General features: G+C 43.2%; 1 protein-coding gene across 1 annotated transcript; it reads right to left on the minus strand.

Moving 5' to 3' along the window:
- Window positions 1–584: 584 nt before the first annotated feature.
- LOC117551889 (crossover junction endonuclease MUS81-like) lies at window positions 585–22,743 on the minus strand (the record flags this gene model as incomplete). The annotated part of the gene is made up of 12 exons (XM_034224970.1): window positions 22,719–22,743; window positions 22,568–22,633; window positions 11,985–12,070; window positions 11,611–11,727; window positions 11,451–11,531; window positions 7,531–7,619; window positions 7,188–7,385; window positions 6,501–6,668; window positions 6,289–6,416; window positions 4,012–4,124; window positions 3,261–3,380; window positions 585–620 (listed from the first exon to the last, which is right to left on the minus strand). Coding segments are annotated over exons 1-12 (1,227 nt in total), but the record flags the coding sequence as incomplete, so codon positions are not given.
- Between the last annotated feature and the right edge of the window lie 1,684 nt (window positions 22,744–24,427).

The raw sequence follows: 24,427 nt of genomic DNA on the forward strand, positions 1-24,427 counted from the left end.
AGACTGTGAGGGACTCAGAGTCACGGAGATCTTGGGGGAGGACTTCCAGAGCGAGGAGCTGCCACTGAGAAGGCTCTGTCCCCAAAGCTGCAGAGTGTGGATGTGGGAATGGATAGGAGTCCGGCTGCGGTGGATCTGAGGGACCGTGGAGGTTGATAAGGATGTGAGAAGGTTTGTGAGATAAGGGGGGGCCAGATGGTGGAGTGCTTTGTAGGTGAGGACCAGAATGTTGTAGTTGATGCGATGGGAGACAGGAAGCCAGTGGAGGTTCTTTGAGGACTGGGTTATAAGATGCACATCAGATACTGATCCCTTATTGCTAATGTCTACTACTCCCTGTAACTGGGGAAATGTTCTCAACTGTCTTCTGAATAAAGTATTGTAAAAAAATAGATTATGGACCAACAGGGTAGTTGGAATTTAAAAACAGGTATTGCTACAAAAAGTCTTTCTTTTAAATGCAAAAAACAAAGAGACGGACACACACCACCTTGTTTTTGATTGCACCGTGGTTGAACTCTGCAAAAGAGATAAGAGAGCAGGGGGGGGGTCCCCTCTCTCCTCTTCCTCATCCTCTCTATCCCCTCCAGCTCTCTGGAGCGACACGTCAGCGTACAGTTCTGGAGGAAACAGATTTAAAAGTTTATTATCAGAACTATTCCACTTGTTTTGGGGCCGTCTTAGACCCCTATACAGTAATACACAATATACTCATTTCTTTATAGAACAAGGGTTCAAAAGGCATAAGAACATGTCTAAATGATTGAAGTTTGAGGCAAAACCCCTACCGTAATTGTTTTATCTTTTGGGACGATTTTAAAAACATAACATGTATTGCTTTTATAAAATATGGTATTAAACGTTTACCTGGTAGAGTTTATTAAGGTATCGAGTCATGACGTGAGGTAGGCCATCGACTCCCTCACATCCTGGACTCTCTTCACAAAGAAGCGATCAAGAACACACACACACACACACACACACAACACACACACACACACACACACACACACACAACACACAACACACACACACACACACACACACACACACACACCACCACACACCACACACACACACACACACACACACACACACACACACACACACACATACACACACATACATACAAAAGACAACATGTATACATCAGAGACTCAAACAAATCTTGTTTTGTGATTAATGCAGTGCACATTAAGACCCCAACGCAAACGAACCGAATACGATATCAAAAAGTCTTCCGTTCACACGAGACCGCTCGGGAGCGCTGGAGACGTTGTAGTACACATGCCGGCCTGTAAGTGGCGCTGTACTTCTGCCACAAAATACACCAAAAGCAGCGAAGAAGACCCCTGAGCATGGTTGCCATGGTTGCCCTTCTGTTTATGCACCGCGGTGGATTTATCCACTTGTTGCTGATGGTTGTGGTAGAGGAGCTAGTGTTGCACGGTGTACCGATACTTGAAAGGTACCGCGATACCCTGCCGTTAAAAACGTTACGATTCCTCCGTTTCATTAGTATCGGTACTTTAAGAATGACGGGGGAAAGTACTCCGGTGAGAAAGCGCTGTTTTAATAAGAGCCGTGTGTTCAGCACTCTGCTTCATGCCTGCAGTCCCGCCCCTCTCGTGCACGCTCTAAGTCCCGCCCCTCTCGTACACGCTCTAAGTCCCCCCCTCTCTCGTGCACGCTCTAAGTGCCTCCCCTCTCTCAAGCACGCTCTAAGTCCCTCCCCTCTCTCAAGCACGCTCTAAGTCTCTCCCCTCTCAAGCACGCTCTAAGTCCCCCCCCTCTCGTGCACGCTCTAAGTCCCTCCCCTCTCAAGCACGCTCTAAGTCCCTCCCCTCTCAAGCACGCTCTAAGTCCCTCCCCTCTCAAGCACGCTCTAAGTCCCTCCCCTCTCGTGCACGCTCTAAGTCCCTCCCCTCTCTCAAGCACGCTCTAAGTCCCTCCCCTCTCAAGCACGCTCTAAATCCCGCCCCTCTCGTGCACGCTCTAAGTCCCCCCCTCTCTCGTGCACGCTCTAAGTGCCTCCCCTCTCTCAAGCACGCTCTAAGTCCCTCCCCTCTCTCAAGCACGCTCTAAGTCCCCCCTTTCTCGTGCACGCTCTAAGTGCCCCCCCTCTCTCAAGCACGCTCTAAGTGCCTCCCCTCTCTCAAGCACGCTCTAAGTGCCTCCCCTCTCTCAAGCACGCTCTAAGTGCCTCCCCTCCCAAGCACGCTCTAAGTGCCTCCCCTCTCTCAAGCACGCTCTAAGTGCCTCCCCTCTCTCAAGCACGCTCTAAGTGCCTCCCCTCCCAAGCACGCTCTAAGTGCCGGCCCTCTCAAGCACGCACTAAGTCCCCCCCTCTCTCGTGCACGATCTAAGTCCCTCCCCTCTCTCAAGCACGCTCTAAGTCCCCCCCTTTCTCGTGCACGCTCTAAGTCCCTCCCCTCTCTCAAGCACGCTCTAAGTCCCCCCCCTTTCTCGTGCACGCTCTAAGTCCCTCCCCTCTCTCAAGCACGCTCTAAGTGCCTCCCCTCTCTCAAGCACGCTCTAAGTCCCTCCCCTCTCTCGTGCACGCGCTAGCTGCCAGAGCATGTGAGAAAGCGAGAAGCATGGCAGCAAGTGGGAGTGCAACTGCCGCTGCGCCTCGGCTTGTTGACAAAAAAGACGCCAGAAGCGAAAAACAAAAAAGTTGTTTATAGATGATGCTTAAATTAATTTAATACGAATTCTAGTCATTTATTTAATTTATTGTTCTCATTGTTTAAAAGTTTGTGTTCTGGTTCTGGTGTGAAATAAAGCACAATAATTACATTTACGACTGTTTCCCTTTTTTTAAGAAAAGTATCGAAAAATAATCGGAATCGCAATTCTTGACTTGGTATCGAAACCAAAATGTTGGTATCGTGACAACACTAAGAGGAGCTGTAGATTTAGCACTAACATCTGTAGCATGCTCAGTAGCACTAGCTACTGAGCATGCTACAGCAGTGAGCAGCAGAGGCGGGGAGAGGCGGGGAGAGGCGGGGCTATGGCTTCATCGTTATCAGGAAATGATCGTATAGGGCGTACACACGGAGCCGTTTGGCCCCCCAGAGCGTTCCAGTTGCAGATCTATCCACCTTGGGACCCGTTATCGTTTCCGCGTCTCCGTTACAGCCTCGTGTGAACGAACGGGCTATACGAAAGAGAAAAGTAGCGGATACAACCGTTTGCGTTCTCGTGTAAACAGCACCTAAACCACCATGCAGGTGTGTGAGTGTGTGTTCTCTCACCTGTGTGTTGATGATGGCCTGCTGCAGCGTGGACTCAGGTAAACTCAGGTGAGAGGCAGCCTTCCCACACTCCTCCACCAGGTAGCAGGGGTTACGCAGACCACAGCGCTTCAGACGGAACTGATGAGGAGAAGAAAGGGACATTTCTCGCTGTGCACAGTAACACATGTAAAAAAAACACTCTTTATATCATTTGATTAACAGCATTGTAGAATATCAATTAGTGTTTTCAAATTTATAACAAGATGGAAAAGGTTTTTTTTATCAAAAGATACGGAGAGTAAAAGCAAAGAAACTCATTACAGAAGATTTAACCATTTTGATTTGCGATTAAATGTTTAAATGAATCATCAAGTTCAAATAAAACTTAAGATGCATCCTATGTACCTACTTTTGGACATGCACTTGAAGACAGACATTTATATACATTTTAAGTATCCATATATGTATGTTTACAGTTCCACCGAATTATTATATTGTTATTTTGATATATTCCGTGTTTCACTCGTATACCTGTTGCTGCTTTACCGATAGAATAACCCTATGGGGATTAATAAAGGTTTGTCTAATCTTAAATATGATAATCTTCTTGCATTTCTACATTTCATATCATAATAAACTGAAAATATCTTTGGGATTATTGACCATTTGTCGGGCAAAACAAGCCATTTCAAGTCAGCATGCAGGGCTCTGGTTAACGGAGTACACGACTAATAATTTGATGGAGTTGACGAAGATGTATTTTCTTCACCTTCTGTTCCCTGAAGCGCCCGTCGATGATGCTGCCGCACAGGTCGTCCATCCTCTTCCTCTCGATGATGTAATCCAGGACGAGCTCACGGCCAACGGGGGTCCGCAACTGACCTGGAGTCAGAGAAAGACTAAATGATTACGAGTTGGAATTTATTACAAAATTGGGACATTGCAGAAGCGGTGGACGGTTAAAGTGAAGAGGGTAAACCACGGTGAGGAAATGTTGAATACGGTTCGTCTATTTGGAGAATTGTAAGCTCTGGTTGTGCTTTTGTTGTATTTCTGTTGAATTTGTTAATTTATTTATATTCTTGGTCTGTACTTTAAACTGATTTCTACTAACTGCACACTTTTCATTTTAGCATTATTTTGTAATCTGCCATATGTCTAATGTTCGGTTGTGTTTGTGTAATGTGATAAATGTAAAAAATCAATAAATACATGTTTAAAAATAAGAATAATAATTACGAGTTTATGTAGATAGTTTTGAGACATGCTAAGGGAACAAGGTGATGGGATTCTCTTCCTCACTTCCTGTGTCTTTTACTTTATGGTAAAGGTCCCCTATTATACTGTGTTTCATCGATATATTACAGGTCTTAGATATATACAGAGCCTGTCTCTGCTTGGCTGAAACGCCAAACAGATCATTGCAGCATTACCCATAATCCCCTCTGTTTCAGCCCTGTTTCCAAAGTGCTGATTCTCTGTCTGTTAATTTAGATGAAAATAAGGAGCCCCTCCCCACGCCCCTCTGAGAGACATTTGGGTACAAAGAACACATAAGGCACTTTCACACCGGAGTACTTTTCCCTTTTAGTTCCGATACTTCCTGGGATTTTGCGTTCACACCAAAAAGAGAATTTAGTTCATGAGAACTTTTCCCAGCTTTTCAGTCCCTGCTAGAGAGGTGGGACTTTCCTGGGGAGAAAAAAGTTCCAATTTCTGATTGGCTGGGCGAATTGCAAACCACGCCCCGTAAAACTCTGAAAAGTTTTGTGAAGCCGCCATTGTATTTGTGGCATTAGCATTATTAGCATTATTAGCATTCGCCCCGCGCACCAACAGAGAGAGACTAACTTATGGCAACACAAAATAAAACATGGGAGCGGTGGAGATGAGGAGGTGTCGGCGTTCTGGCGATTTACTCGGAAGGCTTCAGTAGAAGCTGCTGGGAGTCCCAGCAGCTTCTACTGAAGCCAGTCCCCAACTCCGGGGACTTTGGGTGGCAGTATACGCCGTGAAGTGGTTTGCGGCCCTGCCAGTAAACCCAAAGCAGAAGAAGAAGAAGTGACGTCAGCGGCTTCATTTGCGTAATCCTCCCTCAGGGAACTTATTCCGGTGTGAACGCGATCGGCTCTTTAGTTCCATGGGGGAACTAAGTGCTGGGAACTAAGTACGGCAAAGTACTTGGTGTGAACGCGGCTATTGGTGCTCTAGGAGGAGATTCAGGCGATAAAGGGGGAGGGGGGGGTTACCTTGGATGCTGATTGGCTAATGGTTACCCAAGCCAAAACATCGTTATGACATCATAAAGTGGCCAAAATCTGATCAGCTCATTTTCAGACAGGTTTTTATATAAATGGATCAAAAAGAGAGAGAATCTTTGTTCCTGAAACTTTCAGAGTCTCTTTCCACAGAGGGGACACATGTTGATGTAGAAGAGACATGAGGAAGAGGGGACACATGCTGATGTAGAAGAGACATGAAGAAGAGGGGACACATGTTGATGTAGAAGAGACATGAAGAAGAGGGGACACATGCTGATGTAGAGGAGACATGGAGAAGAGGGGACACATGTTGATGTAGAAGAGACATGAAGAAGAGGGAACACATGTTGATGTAGAAGAGACATGAAGAAGAGGGGACACATGTTGATGTAGAAGAGACATGAAGAAGAGGGGACACATGTTGATGTAGAAGAGACATGAAGAAGAGGGGACACATGTTGATGTAGAAGAGACATGAAGAAGAGGGGACACATGTTGATGTAGAAGAGACATGGAGAAGAGGGGACACATGTTGATGTAGAAGAGACATGAAGAAGAGGGGACACATGTTGATGTAGAAGAGACATGAAGAAGAGGGGACACATGTTGATGTAGAAGAGACATGAAGAAGAGGGGACACATGTTGATGTAGAAGAGACATGAAGAAGAGGGGACACATGTTGATGTAGAAGAGACATGAAGAAGAGGGGACACATGTTGATGTAGAAGAGACATGGAGCAGTGGATTTTGCACAATAGGCGAGTTGTTTTCTACGTTGTGTTACCTGGAATAGGCGCAACCTTTTCCCGAGCGACCCACAGGAAATCTCCCACGTTGAGCTTCCTCACATCGAACGTCACTCCGTTCCTCTGCAGCTCTTTGACCAGATCCTGCTTGCAGTTTTTGCTTCCGCTTCACAAACACACCGACCGTTCAGGAAACACACACACACACACACGTTTGATTCACACAGTTTAAAACACACAGCGGTCTTACCCCGTTGTCTCAATGAAGTCCACACAGAGGATGATCTCGTAGGAGCCGGGAAGGAGACTCCAGGACTTTGGGTTTCTGCTCGGTACATTTCGGGGTTTCCCTGAAAAGAACATCCCAGGAACGAGAACCCTCGGCTGGGAAGCAGAGGAGGTCGGCCTCTCTGTAGGTCTGGAAAAAGACGGTTCAATTCCTTTTATTGTATTGACAAACAGTTCAACAACACAAGTGCAATCATAAAACATAATGGAGATATTTCGGTCTTAAATATATATTACTTACACATCTACAATTGGAGAGTTCATCAGAAACATTACAAGCTAAAACACACAAAGGAAAGTCTACCTATTTTCGTATATTAAAGTAGAAAGCACCGTATTTTTCTGTATTTACTTTTTACATGTATATAGTTGACCTATTTTTGCTTTTTACTTGCACCGTTCTATATATTTTTGGACTATATTTATTCCTTTTTATGTCGTAAGTTGTTGGAGGAGGCTGGGACTTAAGATTGTCAAAACCAAGACCACGTTATCTTGAATCTTGAATGTTTAACTGGTCTCTAAACACTTAGTCTATACAACATATGACAAAAGGAAAATAAAGGTACGACTTAAATGCATTTCAGAGTAGAGTTACTTGTTGAGATAATGATACGTTTTTGTCCCAGAAGTTTTGAAGCACACTCACTGTATTCTCTCCTCTTCCTTCTCCTCTTCGTCATCATCACTAACAGTGAGGTCCACAATCCCCGGGCCACCTTCTTCTCCCTCCTCCTGCTCGTTTCCTTCACTCCTGGCCTCCTCTCTGTCTCCTTCTGGACCTTTAGTTCCCTCTAAAGACTCGAGGCGCTCCCCTAAAGCCAGACCCTCTTCTGTCAGAGAATACCTGAAGAGGGAGGAAGAGTGAACTCCATTTAAACGAAAGAGAAGCCCCCGTTTCCACTTCAAAACACTCTGAATCTGAAATCGTACAGAAATAATGTGTGTGTCAATCCATCGTGTGTGTGTGTGTGTGTGTGTTTCCTCTGTACCTTGCAGGGTTGTGGGTCTTCATCATCAGGTTCTTCTGGATCAGAGTGCTCACTGAAGACCAGGCCGTGTACTTACTGCCCAGATCTGGCTACAGACACATAAAAGTTAACTGAATTAAAATACAAATATTCAGGACGCTCTGATCAGGGTACCCTGTGCCGTCATATCAGTCAATAAATGGCCAATAAAAAATTGTTCTCAAGCTAATTTTGTACCAAAAACATTAATATGTCATGCCTACAGACTCAACATTTTTTTTGAATAAAGAGTATTATTAGGAAGTATTTTCAATTGGAGTATTTTCTCTGCTTTTGACGACAATTTTTGAGTAATAATAATGGTTTATTGTTAACAGGACATCCCAACACAAGTCCCTTTTTATATATTAGTTTCAGAACATCGGTGTGTTCATTTTCACCACATAATCCTCCACAAAGAACTCCCTTAATATTGAGTAGAATAGAGAGTAGGAAGGAGTCAGCCATCTTGTTGTTGTTTTTTCAAAAATGGAATGCCTGGGCAAAGTTACCCAGAATGCATCTTCACTGTTGCCATGGCCACATCTCTACATGTGAGCATTGTGCAGAAATTCCAAGTGATGTCATGATGATGCTGTGATGTGCTTTGTGACATCATCGATAGTTCCAAATGGGAACCTGCAAGGAGACCAGTTTGAGTTTCAAGGCACAGCATATCTTGGCTTAGCAGAAACCAGTCTGACGCTGACAACACAAACAGTTAGGTATTACCAGTTGCTTCTGTGCGTGTATCATTGTCATCTTAAAAAAACATGTCCTGCAATAAGGAACAAGCGGAATTGGGAGGTGACTACGCTGGAGTTAGGAGGAGTCTTGGGGCAGTTGAAGAACATCTCAAGACCCTACATGTGGAAATGCAATCCATACAAAAACAGTTCGGCAGCTTTCCAGCGCTGGGGGAGCAGTTTGACGCTCTGAAGGCAGAGGGACATGTCGCGAGGCGCAAGTGTGCCTACCTCGAAAAAGCAGTGAGGGTTCTTAGTGAGAAGATCGAAAATAACGTTACCGTAGAGGCGATGTTCCAGGGACTAATCCAGACAAACAAGGAATTGGAGCGTGAACGACAGATCCTCGAGGAACAGATGTTTGACAAGCTAGATGAGCTGGATAGCATCGATGCTATCAAAGCCGAGCATGAAGCTGCACTACGTGTACAGAGAGAGCTCGAAGCACAGATTAAAGAGGTGCGTTCATCGATCCAAAGCTATTCTGCTGCAGAGGAAACGCTTGATGCATTGAGAAGTGACGCAGAGGAAACCATCAGAGTAAATGGTGGCCTTGAGGAAGAACTTCAGTATCTCAAACAAAGGAAAGAGCAACTTCAGGATCGTTTCCAAGTGTCTAAGGCAGAGATAGAGACGGTTTTCCAGAAGAACCAGGCTCTGCAGCAGGAAGTGGACGATCTCTGCAGGGAGCTTGAAAATGAAAGCATGGTGCAGTTTGAGATGGACGAAATGAACCGGTCGAAATATGAGGAAATGAGCCAAACCGAAGACTTGCAAGAAGAGATCTTTGAGCTTTCAAAGAAGCTTCTGGGTTTAGAGGATCTTCTGGGGTCATACAACATTGCGAAGGAAGAAAAAGAGTTGATTTTCCAGCAAATGCAATTGTTGCAACAAAAGAAAGTCGAGTTGTGCCAAGAACTTGAGAACGAGGACACCATTAGGGAACGTTGCAACGCAATGGTGACAGAAAAAGCCGCCATGAGCCTCGAACATGTCTCCCTGCGAGAAGAAGTGTTGCAGCTCAAGGAAAGGCATCTGCGTTTCATGCACCTCGAGGACTCTTACAAGGAGGCGAAAGCTGAGAGAGAGGACGTTACGAGGAAGAACGAGGCTTTGTTTAAAAAGATCCAGGGTTTGAGCAATGAGGTTCACAAGGAAAAGCATCTCATGATCAAGTACGAGGCTTTGCAGGCATCCAACGAGACCTTGAGGTGTGATAGTGCCGCCATGGCGAAGGATCTTGTTGAACTTAACCTAGAGATTGGTGTTTTGAGGAAGGGTCGTTCTCAGAACAAAACCCTGCAGGAAAAGATTAACGACCTGCAGTCTATGTGTGATGAGCCGCTGAGGGAAAGAAACACAGCGGTTCAGAATCCAAACGGCGATCAGGACCGAATGAACGGCTTGAATGTGAACAACGTCAGTCTTCACAATGACTTCCTTGAATCCAAGAAAACGTTTGGGGAGAAAAGAGCTCAGCAGGCCAAAAACACCGCGGATCAGAATCCAAACGGCGAACTCGGACAAAGGGTCCAAGAAGATCAAGACCGAATGAACGGCTTGAATGTGAAGATCGTCACCGTTGACAATGACTACCTTGAACACATGAAAACGGTTCAGGAGAATCGAGCTCAGCAGTCCAGGAGATAAAAGCCACTAACTTATCCGTGGCATAACGGGTTTTCTCCGGGGGCACCGGGTTTTTCCCAAAATGTACGATTTTAAAAAACCAAACATTAGTAAAATGTCTTAGCATGACATCAGGGGGCTTAGATATTCTTCCAGCAAGCTACAATTACAACGAGATAAATACCACGGGTTAAAGTTCATTAACTTATCCGTGGCATAACGGGTTTTCTCCGGGGGCACCGGGTTTTTCCCAAAATGTACGATTTAAAAAAACCAAACATTAGTAAGATGTCTTAGCATGACATCAGGGGGCTTAGATATTCTTCCAGCAAGCTACAATTACAACGAGATAAATACCACGGGTTAAAGTTCATTAACTTGTCCGTGGCATAGCGGGATTTCTCCGGGAGCGCCGGGTTTTCCCAAATGTACGATTTAAAAAAAACAAAAATATTATTAACATGGATCTTTTTTTTATTATTACATGTTACTTGTTAGACGCTTTTATCCAAAGCGACTTACATACTCAATACTGTGGCTCCCACAGGAGCAATTTGGGGTGAAGAGTCTCAGGGACACAACGACATGCTGACTGCAGTGGGGTTTGAACCTGTGACCCCCTGACCCCAACACCTAGGCACTAACCCACTACGCCACATGCCTCCAAACAAACACGGATCTTTAATACAAGCATCGGCCGGAGAAATTCACATCACAAGTCACACAGTCAAAGGTTCTGACTGCACGGGTGGGTTGCCATGTCAAATCTGATCCGCCTCGCATCTTGGTAGACCTTTTAACTAGTATACAGAGAGTCAATTGGGGGACGGTACGTGAACACCTGGGAACAATGGAGATGTCTCTGACATCCGTGGTGCTTAGAAGCCCGCGTTCTCACAGTCGTAAAACCCCCCCTGTGCCCGCCAGGTCAGGCCATAAAACCTGGTAGTATCAACATACGACTCCATTATCACATTCCTTACGGGAGATTAGAAGCAGGGATGGTCGTAAATGTCAACACACAGAATAGGTGTGATTTTTTTATTTGTGCTGTTGTTAAGTGTTTTTATTGTAAAGTGTTTTTATTGTAAAGTATTTTGATTGTATGTACAGCACTTTGACCAAAAATCGTTTTGAAAATGTGCTATATAAATAAAACTTGATTTGATTTAAATAGTTCATTATTCTGTGTCATAATAATGCTTCGTGGTCATTTCAGAGTGTCTACCCGTGTTAAACTGTTACAGCCCACACGCAATGATCCAATACTTCTACATATTGGTGTTTAATAATGTCAAAATAAATAAAAGGAGGTAAAAGACTGACAGTTATGCACCAGAACATCTCGATTAGTGCCGTCGTCATTTTAAGTTAAGTTGCTACGCCACTATTTTATCTTAGCGAAAGCAAAACGATAATTTTCAAATATATGAAAGCATGTTTAAAATCATTAGTCGTGTCAAATCCTCAATTTATTTGGGTGTAATAAGCGGGTTTAAATGCACTTGTAACGAATACTCCACTCACCACAGAGAAGGACTTATCGCAGAGCTGCTGAGCTTCTGCTTGGAGCTCCATCTTAAACATGTAGCCTTTGCTGCCTGGGATCTGGAGGGAGAGACATCAAATGAACCCACGATGCAAAACATGGAGGTATTTTGTGTAGATGTGAAGGAGGAAGGCGTACCTGAGACACTCTGTAAAGTGTGAGCAGAACAGCGTAGCCTCCAGACCGTCTCTGGGGTACGTACTCCCTCTTCTTCCTCCCCCCTTTGTTTTTCCCTTGATCCCCGGCTGCATTCTTCTACAAGGAAAGTTCAACAAAAGAAGTCACAAATAAGAGGTTTTCAATGACATATAGGGTGAATGACACACACACACACGGAGACACTTGAACACACACACAGAGACCCTTGAACACACACACACACACATGGAGACACTTGAACACACACACGGAGACATATTATTATTGGGATTTCTTCCCCATGAAACGGTGTCTTTACACAGTGAGATGAACACACACACACACACACACACTTCTACACACACTCCATCTACCTTTCTGGGTGGATCCAGGCTGTTGTTGTCCTGTCGGCCAGCAGGGGGCGCTCCTTCAGGGAGAGAGTGGATCGGAGCGTCTGGACCTACAGGAAAAGTAAGAGAGCAAACAAAGACAGATTAGAACGTAAACTTCAAGACATTTTGAGACTGCTTTGTCTTTAAGATCCAAGAAGAAATCTCATGCTATCATTGAAAGACTTTTAGAGAAAATATTTGTTTTTGTACAAACAAAAAAACGCTTTTGTGTTACATTTTATTCCATCTTAGTAAGTATTTGTAGGTATTTGTTTCCTAGCTTTGCCTTTGGGTATTACTCATAGTAGTGCAGAGAAATTATAATGACATTTTTATGTATACAAATGTTATTTATTTTTGTAAAGCTACCCATCTATTCTCTTTTAGCTATCTTATGTTCTCAGTGTTTCCCCTACCATTGGACTACACAAATTAGTCATTCGAGACAAAAATGTCCACTGCAAAAGACTTTGATAAAAACATTATATTAAAAGGTTTTTTTCACAACTTTTTTGGGTTCAATCTTTAAAGCAACTTCCGCCCTAATAGAAAATACCAAAAATGTAATCATTTTCAGGATTTTAACCCTTTAAATGCCATTTTGAATACATGAAACCACTGTTTTTTTTCATGATGAAAACAGAGGAAATGAGTTATTTTCCAAAACATACATATCTGGGGACTGGCTCTTTTTTTTTTTATCACAGTCTTGGATGTGTCAAAGATTAGCAACAAAATAGATTTTTTTGCATTATTAGTTTTTGCACAAAATCAGATTGAACAAAAAAGTCACACATTAGTCATTCGGGACAAAAATGTCCGCAGTGATACCGGAGGGTTAATATATATTATATATAGCGCCAAATCGCAACTGAAGTCATCTATCTACGGTCACTTTTCCGTGTGCTCTTTTATTACATAAACTAAACGCTTATGTTATTTATCCAATGTCTGTGCATGTTTCAGTGTCCACTAGGGCTGCTCAATTAATCGTATTTTAATCGCAATTACGATTATGGCTTGCAACGATTACGAAAACAACGTAATCGAAATATAAAGATTATTTTTTTTATTATTATTAATTTCAGTTGAGTTATACTTAAAGTTCAGGGTAATCAACTGTTAAAAACATACTGTTCAAATTGTTTTCCTCCAATAAATGGATGTTTTCAAAGTACATGGATAATCGTTTTTAATAATCGTGATATCAATTATTGACCCAAATAATCGAGATTATGATTTTTGCCATAATCGAGCAGCCCTAGTGTCCACTGCATTCTGAAGGGCGGGGCTCTGCTCCACACACACACACACACACACACACACACACACACACACACACACACACACACACACACACACACACACACACACACACACACACACACACACACACACACACACACACACACACACACACACACACTCAGTGACAGACACAGTCACACACACACACACACACACACACAGTCACACACACACAGTCACACACACACACAGCACACACACAGTGACACACACACACACACACTCAGTGACAGACACAGTCACACACACACACACACACACACACACACCACACACACACACACACACACACACACACACACACACACACACACACACACACACACACACACACACAGTGACAAACACAGTCACACACACACAAACAATGACACACAGTGACAGACACAGTCACACAAACAGTCACACACACACAATGACACACACACACAGTGACAGACTGTTAGAGTTTATTGAAGGATAAATGTGTTTTCATAATGTATTCTCATAAATGTGTTACAAGAAGCATAATGGAGGAACAGAGAACAGTCTGTTCAGTGCCACACATACACACACACACACAGATTCACATGACTGAGAGTCACAAGATGCACACTAACAGATAAGGTGTTGGTCAACACCACATGATTGTCATGTTACTGTATTGTTGAAATAAAAAGAATGCACTGGGAGAAGGCGAGTTGAGTTGGTTAAGGAGTGGACACGGCCTGTCACTCGCCGATTCTCCTTGCAGCAAGTAAAACTTGGAACTCGAGTATCTGTTATCTCTGTTCACTGGATTTTGGTTATTGAACCGAGCTGGGGTTTACCCTTACAAAGTAATATAGATACCTCACATTAATTGGTCCTTCGGAGCCGGATTTCAATACATCGTGACGGGAAGGAGGAGGGAAAAGACACGCCGCAAGTCTGTCGACAGCCGGGATCATCAGCCGACCCCGAGAAAGACCCGGGACGCAGAATTCGTGGCCGGGCCGGTGCTTATATGTCCAACCTCCCTCATCCTAGGCACGATTGACGGAATCCAACCGGACCAGTGACCACAGATAACGGGTAAGATAAAACGTTGATATACACGGTTACTCCGCCATTAAGGAGGTTGATAAAAAGTTGATATACACGGTTACTCCGCCATTTAAGGAGGTTAATAAAAAGTTGATATACACGGTTACTCCGCCATTAAGGAGGTTGATAAAACGTTGATATACACGGTTACTCCGCCATTAAGGAGGTTGATAAACGTTGATATACACGGTTACTCCGCCATTAAGGAGGTTGATAAAAAGTTGATATACACGGTTACTCCGCCATTAAGGAGGTTGATAAAACGTTGATATACACGGTTACCTCCGCCATTAAGGAGGTTGATAAAAAGTTGATATACACGGTTACTCCGCCATTAAGGAGGTTGAATAAAACGTTGATATACACGGTTTATCTCCGCCATTAAGGAGGTTGATAAAACGTTGATATACACGGTTACTCCGCCATTAAGGAGGTTGATAAAACGTTGATATACACTGGTTACTCCCGCCATTAAGGAGGTTGATAAAAAGTTGATATACACGGTTACTCCGCCATTAAGGAGGTTGATAAAACGTTGATATACACGTTACTCCGCCATTAAGGAGGTTGATAAAACGTTGATATACACGGTTACTCCGCCATTAAGGAGGTTGATAAAACGTTGATATACACGGTTTACTCCGCCATTAAGGAGGTTGATAAAAAGTTGATATACACGGTTACTCCGCCATTAAGGAGGTTGATAAAACGTTGATATACACGGTTACTCCGCCATTAACGAGGTTGATAAAACGTTGATATACACGGTTACTCCGCCATTAAGGAGGTTGATAAAACGTTAATATACACGGTTACTCCGCCATTAAAGAGGTTGATAAAACGTTGATATACACGGTTACTCCGCCATTAAGGAGGTTGATAAAACGTTGATATACACGGTTTACTCCGCCATTAAGGAGGTTGATAAAACGTTGATATACACGGTTACTCCGCCATTAAGGAGGTTGATAAAAAGTTGATATACACGGTTACTCCGCCATTAAGGAGGTTGATAAAAAGTTGATATACACGGTTACTCCGCCATTAAGGAGGTTGATAAAACGTTGATATACACGGTTACTCCGCCATTAAGGAGGTTGATAAAACGTTGATAGAGAAAGGCTACTCCGCCTAGAAGGAGGATCGACGTGCCTTATGAGTGATTGAGTGAAAGCAGTGTGTAAAAGTGTCACCAGTGGAATCAGCGCACAGAGTGGAAACCTAACGGTGATAACAAAAACTCTGTGGTCTGTTGAAGTACACTAGTGGTGAATTAGGAATTATGTTCCGACCGGCACGTTGTCCAGTAGGAACACCAAGCTAGAATCATGGGGTCCAATGGGAGTAAGCCTGCCGCTACAGGGGACATGAGATATATGGAAATATATAGTCATGGCAGCACCAGTTATTGTAGCAAATGGTATAAACTGTACGGCTTCCGAGGAAAGTTGGAGAAAACAGCAGTAAGATAATTAAGCAACAAATTGAGAGCAGCAACAGCTGGAACAACACAAGGCAAGAAAAGAAAGAAGTTAGAAGCTCAACTGCGGGTTGCAGCTTTATGGGCTGAACAAGCCCATAAAAGGACAGGTGGAGCAGAAGAAGGTATGATAGCAGCGGCTGTTTCAGTGAAAGCAGACGAGGAGACAGGGCGTTCAGGGTCAGTTGACGCTGTACGCCGCGAGAAAGAGAGAGCGATAGTGGAAGAACACAAAGCGCAGGAACAAAGAATAAAAAGGAAGTAAGAGAAAGAGAGAAAAGACAGGGAAAGAGAGACACAAAAACGCATCGACAAAGAAATGGCAGATGCATTAAGCCCACTGCACACCAGAAAAAATAAGGGGGAAACCAAGTTATATCCTGTTGAAGAATTAAGAGAAGCAGAACAATCCTTCGACGGAACAGCATATCAGGGTGACGCTTATCCATTAGTACAAGTGGCCAACCCGCACTATGGAGTTGACGGTGACCTAGAAAGAATGTTAAGAGTGTTCCGCCCATGGACAATGGATGAGTGTAAAAAGGCTTGTGAGGGACTGACTCCATACAAACAGGACCCGGCGCAGTTTGTCCTTGACCATACTGCATTAATAGCGTCATATGGTTTAAATGGACATGAAGTTTTAAGAACCCTTATGACAATCTTTGGCCACGAATGGGCCAGGGTAAAGGGAGATTTCACCGGGTCCTGGCCCAATGGAAACCCGCTGGAACCAGGTCAGCAGGACCTCATAAATGCACTCGCTCCCGTAAATATCTCAATCGAGAGGGTTTTTGCACTGAGACGAGACTTTACTAAAGTCTCAGGGTGTAGACAGGGAGAAAAAGAGTCAGTACAAGATTTCAGAATCAGAATGGAAGATTGTTTCCGTATCCATAGCGGAATTCCACCCAGCAATGCTGTTGACTCCCCATATGTGCAGCAGCTGAAACAAAGCCTGATGAATGGGTTCCACCCAGGTATTGCTGACTTTATCCGCAAGCATAATGTTAACCATAGGACATGCGACTTACAAGAGTGCCTAAATTATGCAGAACATGCAGCAACCCAGATCAAAGAAAAAAGACATAAGAAAGCGTCAGCATCAGCTTTCTTCATAGGAGAAGATGGGGAAGAAAATCAGATTTTCTTTGTGGGAACAGGACAGGGGAGAGGCGGGTTTAACAGAGGACGAGGGAATGATAGATGAACAGGCAGAGGCAGAGGAGGAGGCAGAAACGCAGAAGGCAAATTCCTCTGCTACAGGTGCGGAAAGGAGGGGCACATGGCGAGAGACTGTGAGGAACAGAGACCACAGAACAAAGAAGGGGGACAAAAGGGACAGTACAAAGACGAAAGACATGGCCCCCCCCCTTCACATAACCTACATAGTTATGACAACTGACTAGACGTAGAAAAGGAAGAAGAGGACGTCCACACACATCACATTGACCTTTCTGAAGTATTACTGAATCTGTCAGACAACAGTATTAAACCTACCAGGACAATCGAAATCAATGGGGAAAAATTAGAATTCTTATGTGACAGCGGTGCAGACTCATCAGAAGTGAACAAAGAGGTCCAAAGAATGTGGCCACCAACTGGCACTATGTTTGTAAAATCAGCAAATGGACACATAAATCAGAGGTCGATTTCAAAGCCACTTTTTATGGAAGATAGAAGGTCAGGCCTCCAGGCATCCCTCAAATGTGTGTTCATCTCAAACTGCCCTGTCAATTTGCTAGGGAGAGACGGCATGGAAATGTTAAAAATCAGTGTAGTACCAGTCAAAGGGGGAATGCGAGCAGTAGGGCCCGGAGAAAAGGTGGAAGACCAGGTCTTCCTTCAAAAATCCATAAACACCCCCAACTACTACTGGTCACTAGACATGCCACAACCTGACGTGACAAACACAGGTGAACACCTGTTAACACTATTCACCCCACAACATGACCAAGAAGTAATGAAACCTGACGCATTGCACGTTACACTAAAGTACAAGAACACCCCTGGCCCAGACAAAGACTATGATGTGCTCGTGCATCGACTGACACCACAGAGGGTAGTGTTCCACTCGATGTATGCAAACCAACACGGGGATGTTGTAATAGATGCTAGGGTCCCATCAACCACTGCCTTGATAATGGAACCAGGTTCCACGCCACACATATCAGTAGCTAGGGGCCCAGAGACTTCATGGAGAGACTTAGGTTTATTAGTGGCTAGAGGTAACAGGATAACAAAATGGACAGATGACAAAAACGGTTGGCAAACTGGAGGCGGGTTAAAGCGCAAAACTCTAGGGTTTACCCTAGTGATGACACCACGCGCCCACCTAGACGACCCTGAACAACAATGATGTATGCTAAGTGAAGAGGCCTTAGAGGTCCTGAAAACGGTGCCGCCATGCGTATGGTCACAAGGAAAATGTGATGTAGGTCGCATGGTGAACGCAAAACCTGTACACGTTAGACCAAAAACTAACCACAGACCCTGAGGGAACATTCAGAATAAACAACAAGATAGTACTCCCTGTTAGTCTCTACAAAACAGCAGCTCATTTGAGTCATGGGCCGTGCCATGTCTCAACAGGAGGGATGGTGACAATAATAAATGAACACTTCCATACATACAACTATATTACATTTTCTAAAAACTTTTGTAGAGCCTGTGTAGTATGTTGCAGACACAATGCTCAAGGCAATGAGCGACCACAGAGAGGAAAGTAGAAACATGCATGAGAATCACACCCACGGCAACAGGGTTGTCTCCCTTTGAGATCATAACAGGAAGGCAATTCAGACTACCAATCACAGACGAGGTGAAGGAGGAGGGTGATGCTGAGGCAGAGACTACATTAGCTGAATGGATGAGCAGACTCTTCAGAAGCAATGAGATAGCTCGAACAAATAACTTGCCAGACATTTCTACTCCCTTACAGGATACTCGAGTGCAGACTGGTGACCAGGTCCTCGTGAAGGTGATTAAGAGGAAGCATTGGCACTGTCCACGGTGGGACGGTCCCTACACGGTACTGCTGACAACACCGACTGCACTAAAAATCGCCGAAAGAACTACGTGGATACATCAGAGCCACTGCAAAAAGATAATACCTCTCCAACTTAACGACGGATAAGTGGTGGAAGTCCGGCTACAAAGGGCGGTGTTTCATTAGGAAATACTGGTCTCAACCCCGGTGAAGAAAACAACAGAACCACTATCACCAATAGACTATGTTGGGATAGGTGTTGTGTGTAGTGACCCTGCTGGGTCTGACGCTAATGACTATAAGACAATTGAGTGAGGAATCCTCAACAAAAGAAGAAGTCCATCGAGAGAAAAAATGGTCACTACTCAACGATGTTGCAACAGACAGATAACGGTGACTATACTGACACAGACCCCTCTCAGAAGGACGAATATACTCACCTAACCTCCAATGTGTAAGACTTAAAGGTTACTGTCTGTCATATGACGAATGGTTCGAAAATGTCAAAAACAAGTGAATTAATTCTGAAAGTAATAAAGACACTGTAACCAGCTAGTAATTATGAAAAACAGGAGGGAATGTTAGAGTTTATTGAAGGATAAATGTGTTTTCATAATGTATTCTCATAAATGTGTTACAAGAAGCATAATGGAGGAACAGAGAACAGTCTGTTCAGTGCCACACATACACACACACACAGATTCACATGACTGAGAGTCACAAGATTCACACTAACAAATAAGGCGTTGGTCAACACCACATGATTGTCATGTTACTGTATTGTTGAAATAAAAAGAATGCGCTGGGAGAAGGCGAGTTGGAGTTGGTTAAGGAGTGGACACGGCCTGTCACTCGCTGATTCTCCTTGCAGCAAGTAAAATTGAAACTCGAGTATCTGTTATCTCTGTTCACTGGGTTTTGGTTATTGAACCGAGCTGGGGTTTACCCTTACAAAGTAATATAGATACCCCACACAGACACAGTCACGCACACACACACAGTGACAGACACAGTCACGCACACATATGAGGGGCCGTACAGGCCGTAATTCATACTGGTCATTTCACGCACATACATTCTTCTTTTACATACATATATTTTCACTCTTACATACATACATTCTCCTTTTACATACATATATTTTCATTCTTACATACATACATTCTCCTTTACATACATACATTTTCACTCTTACATACATACATTCTCCTTTTACATACATATATTTTCACTCTTAAATACATACATTCTCCTTTTACATACATATATTTTATAATATATGCATGTCTGAAGAGAATATATGTATGCAAGAGAAGAATGTATGTATGTGTGAAGACAATATATGTATGCAAGTGAAGAATGTATGTATGTGTGAAGACAATATATGTATGCAAGTGAAGAATGTATGTATGTGTGAAGACAATATATGTATGTGAGAGAAGAATGTATGTATGTGAGAGAGAAAGTATAGTGGAAACGGAAGAAGTATGGTTGAAACGGAAGGCAGGTCATTCTTGCGCTGTGATTGGCTCAGAAGGTCGAGCGGGGCGGGCTCATGTTCAGAACTTCTGATTCAAATCAACATGATGGGGGGAGAGGGTTAGGGTTAGATGACTCCGTGTATCTACGGACCACTTGTTTTTCTTTATTAAACAAGTAAACGGAAGAGTGTCTGCGAGGCGTTTTTGCTTTTTACCTTACTAAATGGTCTAATGGTCATTGTAGCGAGGGGGGGGGGGGGGGGCGCGATACTCGCGGAAGTGATTTCAAAACAAAAGCACTCGTTTGCTTGGAATGTTGAACATAATTATAAACAAGGGGAAACAAGGTGAATTTAGCGATCACAACGAAAACGGCCAAGACACACATTGAGCCCAGAAAATGAATGTTATTAAGGCTGTAAATATAATAAGCATGTGTCTAAAATGGACAACATTGTTAGGAGATTTAAACTATACAGCGATTCTGCACTGCGGGCACTCAGCCGTCTCTCGCGTTTGTCTTTTCAAATCAGCTGCTCTTCATATTTTACAAATATTTTTTACTGAAAGTTCTTAATAAAACTGACACTGTTGGACTCGAGGGGAGAAGAATAAATGGACAACATTGTTAGGAGATTTAAACTATACAGAGAGCCGTTTTTTCAAATCAGTAGCTCTTCATTTTCTTTTTACAAATATATTTTACCACAAGTTCTTCATAAAACTGACACTGTTGGACTCGGTACTAGTTTGACTGCTACTAACAATACATTGAAGTACTTTTACTGTGTACTTTGTGAGAAATACTCTGTCAAAGTCCCCTCCATATAGCACATAATCTAATGCATCAGTCCGTCCCAGGCGGGAGTTTATAAACCAAAGAGTAACCGCCCTTACGGCACGCTCTGATAAGTAAAGCGAACGCACCCGCAAGGACACCTGGCGAGGGATGTGACAGTTTCAGGGGTTGACCAAATGTTCCTTAAAACCCCTAATGCTTGCTGCAATCTACGCGACTCATCTCCCTCCATCATGTTGATTTGAAATCAGAAGTTCTGAACATGAGCCCGCCCCGCTCGACCTTCTGAGCCAATCACAGCGCAAGAATGACCTGCCTTCCGTTTCAACCATACTCCTTCCGTTTCCACGATACTTTCTCTCTCACATACATACATTCTTCTCTCACATACATATATTGTCTTCACACATACATACATTCTTCTCTCACATACATACATTGTCTTCACACATACATACATTCTTCTCTCACATACATACATTCTTCTCTCACATACATACATTCTTCTCTCACATACATACATTGTCTTCACACATACATACATTCTTCTCTCACATACATACATTGTCTTCACACATACATACATTCTTCTCTTGCATACATATATTCTCTTCAGACATGCATATTATAAAATATATGTATGTAAAAGGAGAATGTATGTGCTTGAGAGGACCAGTATGAATTATGGCCTGTACGGCCCCTCATACAGTGACACACACACACACACACTCAGTGACAGACACAGTCACACACACACAGTGACGCAAACACAGTGACGCACACACAGTGACACACACACACACACACACACACACACACACACACACACACACACACACACACACACACACTCAGTGACACACACAATGACACACACACACTCAGTGACACACACACACACACACACACACACACACACTCAGTGACACACACAGTCACACACACACACACACACACAGTCACACACACACACACACACACACACACACACACAAACACACACACAATGACACACACAGTCACACACACACACTCAGTGACAGACACAGTCACACACACACACACACACACACACACACACACACACACACACACACACACACACACACACACACACACACACACACAGTGACACACAAACATTGACACACACAGTGACACACACACACACACTCACACACACACACACACACACACACACACACACACACACACACACACACACACACACACACACACACACAGTGACACACACACACAGTGACACACACACACAGTGTAAATATGTTTAAAATACATTTTGAATGCAGGACTTGTTAGACTGCATGCAATACGTTATAACATTTCTTCACAGTGGTGTTACTACTTACTATAACTGTGAAACCTAACAGTAAATAAAGACATGACGTATGAAGGCCTGAGCACTTTGTTCTGATGTCTTACCTTCTGGTAGACGTACTGCAGCTTCAGGCCCTTCTCTTTGGCGGCGTCCCGCAGCTCGGTGAGCCACTGGAGGAACAGAGGGTTGGGGCAGGAGGGCAGGGGGCGTTTCCGACCCAACCGGACCTGCTGCGAGGCGGGCATCCCTTTGGACCTGGGGGCAGAGTGACGAAGTACATTTACTAAGGTACGTTTATTTAGATAGCACATTTTCAGACATCTTAGCCTCGACTTAAAAAAAAAGTACTTTACTTAACTACAGCTTTGAGGTACTTGTACTCGAGTATTTCCATTTGATGCTACTTCATACTTCTACTGCACTAACTTGAAAAGGGAAATCATGCAATCTTACTCCACTTAATGATGATTATTATTAAACAGCTCTAAAAAATGTGAGTGACATTATTTAAATATTTTACAAAAAGTCAATCAGAACTGTGTTTGTCTAAAACAGCCTACTTGAGGCAACAACAGTATCTAGAGCAGGGGTGCCCACACTTTTTGGGCTGGTGAGCTACTTTTGAAATGACCAGCTCACCGAGGTCTACCAACCAAAAATAAAATCCCAAATTGCAAGGGTTGCTGAATAACACGTTTTATTTATACATGGGATAATAGGGCTGCAACGACTAATTTGATAATCGATTAATCTATCGATTAATGAAACGACTAATCGACTATTCAGACTATTACTGTATGCCTTGCACAATTTCTCAAACCCTCTTGTTTAGCCATCAACTTTTAGATTTAGCTTGAGGTTGTTTTAGGCATGTGGAAACTAACAATGAAGACAATAAAGATTAATACTTGATTCAAAAATACATATATTATTAAATTAACAAATTGTTTACAAAATTAACATTGCTTTTTATTTAAATAAAATAAATAATATTTCGCATCAAAAGAAACAACAATGTTTTAACAAATCGTATTAAATAATGTGATGACAGAACTGTGAACAGAATAGCTGAAACTTTAACAAAATAAAGAGTAACTCAGTTACCTCTAATCATTAACCCATGTTTGTATCATTGAGTTAACTCCGTGTGTTGCTGCTAGCATACATAACACCTGACGTGGAAATGTTACTCGTGGATGGGGGGGCTACAGAGCTGCTAGAAAGACAGTCGAGCCCGGTGCATTCCTCCGTCTGGATGTGGTGCACTTTTGATAAATGTTTAGACACACTGCTCGTGTTACCGCCCTCACATGCTGAACTCTCTTGGCAAGGAGCATTGTCCACCTCAAGACGGGTAACATTTAACCACACCTTGGAGCGCTTCTCTCCGCCATCTCCTCCGTGTGTTGCTGCTTGTAGCAGCCGCGTGTGTGTAAACTGCCCCGCCCCCTCGCGCACAGACGGGGGAGAGAGATCTCGTCTCGATTGGAAAGATAAAAAATACACCGACATTTGTTTGTCTTTTTGCATGTTAGAAACGAGTTGGCGACACTAAGACTGCGAGATAATGTTTGTGTAGCAATAATACATGACCTTTCTCAACTCGCTACTCGGAGGGAAGTCGCTGTCATATGCCTTGTGAACACTCCGATAATGCCTCTCCACGTTACCTTTCTTTGGCAGAGCGACGCTTGCTTTACAAATAAGGCAAATAACCTTTGAATGTGACATCACAAACAAATATTCTACCCCCAATATTGTACCCCAAGTTGTTATTATATTTAATTAAAATATGCATTTAAGTGTCTTTGAGCATTAGGAAAATCGCTATAAAAATTCAATGTATTATTATTATTATTAGTACTATATGTACATTGTATACCGGTATTATTCTATAAAATCTTATTTTCATTTTCTATCCTTTGTCTTTTTAAAGTTACTATTTCTATTTTCTTCAGTGGTCG

Source organism: Gymnodraco acuticeps, unplaced genomic scaffold (genome assembly GCF_902827175.1).
Source record: "Gymnodraco acuticeps unplaced genomic scaffold, fGymAcu1.1, whole genome shotgun sequence".
Taxonomy (NCBI): Eukaryota; Metazoa; Chordata; class Actinopteri; order Perciformes; family Bathydraconidae; genus Gymnodraco; species Gymnodraco acuticeps.